We start from the raw sequence: 7,893 nt of genomic DNA on the forward strand, positions 1-7,893 counted from the left end.
GGGGGGGGGGGGGACTTACCAGGGATGATTCCACTGCTCTTGGTCAAAGAGTCCTCTGTTTGAGACGGACGAGTGGCAGCTGGAGTTGTAACTTAATGAGCAAAAACAGACAATACTTCAGAATGATGCAAATGTAAAAAACAAGTGTGTGAGTGTGTGTGTGAGAGAGAGAGATACATTTCCCTGCAAACTGATCCATGAATGAGGCTGTATGGAATTTAAATTAAAAAATGTCTGAGTCTAAAAGGTGATGAACCCAGCATTTGAATGGCTCATTATTAATATGCAGCGTAAACAAGGTCATCGAAACACCTCACCATACATTAAATATGTGGATTTGGATGCAGCACCTCTATTCCAAACCAGCTTTTGCAAGCTCATGATGTGCAGTGTTTGTTGAGAGATGTTGATTCAAATCTGTGGTTATTCTTGAATAATAAGAATTCTGTACAGGGCTGCAGGGCACTACAGCCACTTCTGTGTAGACAAGCATGAACCTGTTTGTCGTTATCCTCTGAACATTTGCAGCAAAAATCAATAAGTAAATTCTCTTTTTGTATCAATCTCCTCTTTTAATTTAGTATGTTTGGTTATAATATTTCTACATGCATTTAAATCTTTCATATACCATTTCTTCACTTACAGTTGTTTAGTCTGTGAGCACTGACCAGGAACTACAGTATTCGTGTATTTACATGCAGTATGTTTTCATGATTCTCCTCTTGCCACATTGAATAATTTGAATTTTTGTCAGTACTTCTTTGAAACTTTGCTATTTGAAGTGTGTTGCTCTGAAATAACAGTGGTATTGATTGGCAGTCATCTAAAGCTGGCATAAACAGAATTTACCTGAAGTGGACTCCCATGTTTACCTGGCAATGTAATCTGATTTAGGTATTGTAGCCCTTTTTATGTAGTATTAAGTAAGTATCAACTAACTAAAAAAGACTAAAGGTGTAACACTCACCATTTCTCTGTTGAACTGTGTGTAAAAGCTGCCATGTAGGAATATCTGGGTCAACCATCTGAAAATGCAGCAGAAACACTGGTGTTAGAAATGTAGAGCACAGGGCACTGACAGTGGCAGGACACACTGCAGCTCGGACACTTGTGTCCTGTGCAGGTTGAAAATCAGCCCTGCTGCCTGCAGCAGAAGTGGGAAACTTTCTGCAGGAAGTTCAACAATGTGGAAAATCAGAGCGCTTCGGGCGACCAGGCGCAAAGATAAGGAAAACATGCAGGATAAGAAAATATCCACATATTTCCAAAACTTTTGCGTCGAGACAACATTTGTTCCTGCGACAGGGTGAAAACAGCTTCCAGTCCAAGTTGTAACCTCAATGAAACACGACTCATTGGAGGCTTGTAAACAAGTAAATCAGTTATAGGTTTTAACCGTCACAGAGTAGCACTACATACCGAGAGAGAGAGAGGCTCACTCTTGGATCAACAGACTTGTTTACTGTACAGCGCTGCACTTCAGGAAAGTCTGTTTTTCCTTTCTGGCCTCTCACCTTCGAGCTGTTCCCGTAGCTGATGACAGTCCTGCTCTTGTTTTTCCCCTCCGTCCACATCGGTGAGACCGTGCGCTCAGACTTCATCAGTTCACGCTGTTCTCTGAGACGCGCCTCTCCTGCTGCATTCAAGTGTCTCTTATAAAGTCGTTTTTTTCTCTTACAACAGACAAAAAACCTCTGGGCCGTATTTCGATTTACAGGGTAGTAAATAGTTGTTTTAAGTTAAATTATAGATTTGTTTTTAATAATAGACCCATTTATGCAACCCATGTGTAGCTATTCCAAAGGTCAACACTATTTTATTATTATTTATTTATTTTATTATTATTTATTTTACAATGAATGCTTTCATTAACACACGGGCTAACATGAAATTATTAATTGTTAAAATTACCTCCTTGCTAACACCTCGTTTGTAATCATTTGCTGCGAGATTTCCTACAACACCTGAAGGGTGCATCAGCTTCTCTGCTGACCTTCCTGTAAAAGGGCAGATAGGAGAGGCCACACAGCTCTGTTTGCTGATTACAACCAAAGATACTACTGTTGATTCCAAACAACGCAGAGGTCACATCTACCTTTACACTGTTTCACAGGATTTCCTGCAACACCTTACTGCCACCTTAGAATTCAGTTTCCTACTTCAAACCTTGAAAATACCACTAGCACACCAGATGCCACTTGTTTTCGTTTATCTAAGCAAGATTACACGTTCTGTAAACAATCAGTGTTTGAACAAATCAAAAACAAAATGTGAATACAGACAGAAAAGAGCAGTTTATTATCTGAAGTCTTTGTTTTAAGTTTGCAAACCACACCTGGATCAAAACATTTAATGCAGACTGTTTAGCACACTGGTCAGTAAGACAAGACCTGCAAATTGCTTCAGGTTGACTCCATAGATTTGACAGATTTTCCAATTCAGCACATTAATTGTAAAGTTTGAAAAGAAGAAATTATTAAACAAATATGTCAGAAACAATCCTGGACACGCTTCACATGGGAATTAGTCATAAGAATAGCATATACAAAGGTCAATTTACTGTCCTTTATGAGAAATAGTTTAGTTTCTTCTCTCTACTTCAGAGAGATACACACCAACAGTCTGCAGAGATATTGCACAATAGTTTACACTGTAAAAGCAGAAAGAGCAATTCAGATCACACACACACACACAATAGTCCTCATACACAGGCACTCAACATCAATGCAGCCTGCAGATGTTGTATATCAGCAAATCATACATACATACATACATACATACAGCAGAAAGTGAGCAGAGAAACATCTAAAACACACAACCAAAGGCATGTCTATATCATAAACTGATCAGCAGTTCCTGAAGAAAGAAATTTCTACCCACTCGGACCTAAATACAAAGCAAACGGTGCTGACAGTAAAAAAAAAAAAAAAAGGTCAGCTGTGGAGTGTCTTAAAGTAAGACTAGGATGTGTAATCATTCAATTAATATCGCTCAACATATCTCTGTTCTATTTTTCAAAGTTACACCCATTTCAGGAGAAACTTGAGGCCAAAGAGTGCAACAGCACCTGAGGTTTCCCAGAATCACCTGTCACAATAAATGATGGTAAAATGTCAGTGATCCCAGGTTTGAGAGGTACACATGAGCCCTGGACTGCAGATGTCTGAGTCGGCTTTTGAACTTTCTTAAGCGCCGTGTGTTGGCTTTAAGAGTGAAAAGCATGGCTACAGTGCACAAAGTGTACACAAAAGAGAATAGCTTTCAAGTCCTGTCCTTCTCATGAGACAGCATAATGTTTAAACAGGACAATGGGGGGGGGGGTTAAACATGTTAGCCACTCTGCAATAAGGCTGCGTCTATGAAGAAACATCTTTCTACATTTTACATCTATTCTCATCAGCTTTAAAGACGCATCATCACTCAATAACACACTCACCCAAAGCGGGAATGTTTAAGATTACATTTAACATTATGAGTAAAGCGAAGAAAGTTGTGTAACCTAATCCAGTCTAGCAAAGATGTTTCAAAATGACCATAAAATTCAGTGAGATTTTGATATCACATGTTTAAGCAGCTACTTGCTGTCATTAGAGTTTTTAGATTGGCCTCAATGTTGCGGCTCCATGGACAAATAAAGTAAATAAACAGGTCCACCTGGTGGGCAACAAAGGTTATGCCTGCAAGAAAAACAGAAGAAATGAACCAAAACGGTGACGTAATTCTATGAATTTACAAGATAAGACTGCGAGATTGTCAGAGTTGCCTTGAAGAAGAAGCCCAACCGTGGTTAATACTCTTTGAAATCAAACTGTTAAGATTTGATTGAATCTGAATAACATTAAATGGTTTGAAGACGTTTTCAACAATACATCACTAAAACACGTCACACTATTATGTCCTTAGCTGGTATTGAAACAGATGTTCACCCTTTGAAAAGGTTAAAAATAATTCAAATGTTACTGCTTCCCCTGACCAAACCCCATCACTCCTTCAGCCCCCATCAGCCACGATCCGGAGAGGTCACACTTCCACTGGCCACCCCCTTACATCCTTTCTCGCTCTTATCCTGGCGCCTCAAACCCGGATGAGACAGCGTCGGTTCTGTCCTCTGTGTTGAGAGCTTGTGGCATGTGCATGATGGGAGTTGTAGGAAAAGCAGAAAGGCAGAGAGAGGCGTGTCCAAGAGGACGAGGCAGCGACATCACATGATTTCACAGCATGAATTCTGTTTCCGTGCCTGCAGGTTTAACATAAACACACACAAACACAAACACACACACACAGTCAGGCATCTAAAACAGTGAATGGCTATTAGACTTTAAGCACAGTGTTATTATGGCGAGTCATCAGTACTCACAGTCTTGTAGAAGGCTTTGGATTGGTTTCCCAAGTGCTCTGACTTTGCCACAAGATCATCCAGTTTCTCTCCTCTCTCCAACAGACTTTCCATCGTGTTGTGCTACAGAAACAAAACATTTATTAAATAGTGTGTAGTAGAGCTTTTGCTGCATCCATCTCCACCCTTCTGGTGGGCACAAATTAAATCTTGGGACTTGCAGCCAACTCCCACCCGCAGCAAAGTCAGTACTGCCGCTCCCACAGTATTTGCGTTGGGATCCCAATGCAGTCCTCTAGTGTGCAGAGGACTTTTACTGGGATTGACCCTGGTAGATTTTGGTAGAAATACTGTGTAATGTTTCAGGCATGTAGAGCCACCAGCTGGCCAATAAAATGGATGCACCGATGATGATCTCTATTATTAATATTTTCCCCTCCATGGTTAATAGGCAGTTGTAGTGCATTTATTTCAGCCTCTGGATTAAAGTATTGGGTCGCAACTTAGGGAAGTATTTTACCAAAATGATCTTCGTCTCATCCAGCTCTGCCTGCACTTTGGTCATTGCATCTGCTTCCCTGGGGTTCTGGGAGATAAAACAAAAAACAACAAGCTGTCAGGTACACTGCTATTGCATGCTAATCCTTTGGCAGCACTATGTAAAACAAGTTATTTGACTGGCCACTAACTGAATTTCATCTTCATGCATCCATTTAGGCATTTACTTCAGAGCGTGTCTCAATACTATTTAGTTAACACGGTCAAATGACATAAGACATTTAGAACATCTGGCAACTATGAAGGCAACCAAGCAAATCTGATATTGTTCTAAGGAAACAATCATAGTCTAGTCATACTCATTGGCTTTCAAGGGTTTCATTTGAGATATTTTCTGATAAACAGATTCAAAACTGACCTGGTATTTAGCAAGGTGAATGTCCAGGCTTTTGTAGTTTATGGTTTCAGGATTACCAGAGGGCCAGTCTATACTATCCACTTGCCTGGAGAACTCCTCTAATACCTAAAAAAAACCAGAGCAATCTCAATATTGAAGGTGACATCAAAGTGCAATAATTATGTGTCTTTATTAACATGCTTTTGTACTCACCTTCTCTAGCAATGTGAAACAGACTCTCTGTGGGTATTCAGTGTCTGCGATTACCACAGCACCCAGGTTGTCGTTTCTTACATACACATGGCACAGGTACTCTGAAAGAAGAGAGAAACCATGTGGTACCATCAAAACAGAAGTGTAATAGCATACAGGTGAACCCAGAGCCAGTTGGCACACTTTGTTTAAGCCTCTGGAAATGTGGCTTGATGGTGTATGTATGTATGTATGTATGTATGTATGGTGCCAAAATGGATCTTTATTGATCTAATAAAGTCACGAGAAAGAAAGTCACCAAGTTGGCTCAGACTCATAGAGGCAGACTGAGCAGGAGCAGCACATTGGGGTTTCCAGTGGCTTTAAGCAAAGCAGAAGTAAAACTAAAACTGATTTCAAATAAACACTGGCACAATGTTCAAGAGCTTGACATGTATGTATATTATATATATATATATATATATGCTACTAGGACACCCCTAATATTGTAAATATTACACACAACAATGCAAAGTTGATACTGTTACTGAGCTAAGTACAGTTAAGAGAGACACTGAAATAGTAAATAAACAATACATTTGACCAAATTCCAAAATAGACACAAGTTCACTGTATTGCTTAATGTTTGACAGTGGAGTCACATTAGTTAAATATAACACGACCTTCAAACTGAGCTGAACCGGCTCATTCTTACCTTGTTCTTTAACAGAGGCACGGCTTCCTTGTGATGTCCGCTCAACAATCAAGGCACTGGTGAAGGTCATAAACTCTTGAACACTAAATAAACCAAAACAAGAATGTCACTGTGGAGTGAAGTATCCCAGTATTGAGTATTGATTTTTAGTCAGGCAACATTGTTTCTACTAAACACTGCATTGGGGATTGAAATCAACTATCAAATTTGCTGCCAAAACCAAACAAACAGAGCAAGAGCACAGTAACTGCATACTCTCTGCAATCTACACACAGAAAGTTAGGACAAATAGGTCATCCACACATTAAAAACATGTTTAATCGGTGAGATGCTGGGTATATTCAGTCAGACCCACCTGGAGCGCTGAAAGAAGCTGAAGGAGGAGAGGTCATAGGCCGCTTTGAGGAGGTTGGCTTTGGTCGCTCCTTTATGGATGATGCTGAGGCTGTAGAGCTTCATGCTGCCGCCGGATCAGTTCTGGTCAGTCAGTCACAGCAAATGCAAACCACACAGCCCTGGTGATCTAATGTGTAGGGTGACACAGGCAGGATCACATGAGAGCATTATCCCCTCTTACCTCAGCCAGCTAGCCTCTCCGCTAACAATAACGCTACTGAAGAAACTTGAGGGAAGTTCAGCTGACAAGTGAAAGTAGCCGCCTTACTATTAGCTACCGAGCTAACCAATTAATCTTCGCTATTCTCGGCTTACGTCAACCTTTTTCTTTATGCGAAGATAAACTGGTCCACTGGCAGCAGGTCGTACACGCTTAAACCCTGTGGTGACCACAGAGCTGAACACTAAACTTGTAACATGTTTGAAATCAGCTGAAGCATACTGCTAGCTGTGGATGCTATCAGGTGTAGGTGAGGCCTCAGCTAACTTACCACACTGATCCGCAGCGAACACTCAAACACTCATTCACCGGATCAACAGCCGGATAGACGTCTTAACCCACAACAACTACCACTCGTACATGTGTCGAGCGGAGGTCCGGGGGTCTGAACACAACGTTAGTTAGCTGTTAGCTGTTAGCTGCTGGTGTTTTTACACGGGCAGCTCACTGACCAATCACCACGTCACGATCCTCTAACGGTCCACCGGGAGAATGGCTCCGGCGGAAACAAGCGCGACGCTATTGTCAGAGTTCCGATTGAAGATATAAATTAGTACATTTACTGCTAGTCCTAAATATATTTAATTTGAGACGGATTATATTAAGTATTCCTCAAACGTGCAAGTAAATAAAAATGCCAGTTTTCTGTGGAGTTTTCACCTATAGCTCCGATCGGGACTGTCTCATCCATTGCGGAGGAGACAATCTGTTTATTCTTCTGGAAAAACAAGGCTGGGAATGAAAATCGAAAAAAAATTGAGTGAAGGTTAAGATTTCAGGAGACCTTAACTGTGTCTAATATCGGGCAATATAGTCCTGGTATGCTATTCGTAAATTTAAATAACTTTTTTTTCCCCAGGGATGATTTCCCTACTCACTAGCACCTGTTGGTGTAAAGCCAAAAAATAACATCCTTGGAATAAAAAGGTCCATTATTTCCAATATGCACAATGTATAAAATGATTACATTGACATGTATGATGATAATTATAGGTGAAGTGCTTATATAAATTGCTCAAACATTTTATTTAAAAAGTTTGCCTGTTTTCTCGTGTCATTTTGTCGAAAATAATAATAATAATAATAATAATAATAATAATAACAATAATAATAATAATAATAATAATACTTTTACACAG

At 40.1% G+C, this 7,893-nt stretch overlaps 2 protein-coding genes across 2 annotated transcripts in view; both read right to left on the reverse strand.

The window, feature by feature from the left end:
* Positions 1 to 1,633, reverse strand: part of sb:cb288 — a 3,997-nt gene extending 2,364 nt beyond the window's left edge. The window contains exons 1-3 of the mRNA XM_035657702.1: positions 1,515 to 1,633; positions 968 to 1,025; positions 20 to 91 (exon numbers count right to left, since the gene is read on the reverse strand). Coding sequence (XP_035513595.1) covers positions 20 to 91; positions 968 to 1,025; positions 1,515 to 1,601 — 217 coding nt within the window. The 5' untranslated portion in view covers positions 1,602 to 1,633. The remainder of the gene's footprint in view (positions 1 to 19; positions 92 to 967; positions 1,026 to 1,514) is intronic.
* A 559-nt stretch (positions 1,634 to 2,192) lies between these two features.
* On the reverse strand, positions 2,193 to 7,245 carry ykt6 (YKT6 v-SNARE homolog (S. cerevisiae)). The gene is made up of 8 exons (XM_035658565.1): positions 7,026 to 7,245; positions 6,494 to 6,661; positions 6,139 to 6,221; positions 5,445 to 5,545; positions 5,253 to 5,357; positions 4,857 to 4,922; positions 4,358 to 4,459; positions 2,193 to 4,237 (listed from the first exon to the last, which is right to left on the reverse strand). The coding sequence occupies exons 2-8, from the start codon at positions 6,595 to 6,597 to the stop codon at positions 4,202 to 4,204; spliced, it is 597 nt and encodes a 198-aa protein (XP_035514458.1). The 5' UTR covers positions 6,598 to 6,661; positions 7,026 to 7,245; the 3' UTR covers positions 2,193 to 4,201.
* Positions 7,246 to 7,893: the final 648 nt, after the last annotated feature.

The sequence above is a fragment of the Morone saxatilis genome, unplaced genomic scaffold (genome assembly GCF_004916995.1).
Source record: "Morone saxatilis isolate NCDOM2014 unplaced genomic scaffold, NCSU_SB_2.0 Contig16, whole genome shotgun sequence".
Taxonomy (NCBI): Eukaryota; Metazoa; Chordata; class Actinopteri; family Moronidae; genus Morone; species Morone saxatilis.

Coding starts and splice junctions, on each gene's coding strand:
- ykt6 (XM_035658565.1), bottom strand. CDS start 6,597: ATGAAGCTCTACAGCCTCAGCATCATCCATAAAGGAGCGACCAAAGCC. Junction 6,222..6,493: donor AGCTTCTTTCAGCGCTCCAG/GTGGGTCTGACT, acceptor TGGTTTATTTAG/TGTTCAAGAGTTTATGACCT. Junction 5,358..5,444: donor GTTTCACATTGCTAGAGAAG/GTGAGTACAAAA, acceptor GGTTTTTTTTAG/GTATTAGAGGAGTTCTCCAG.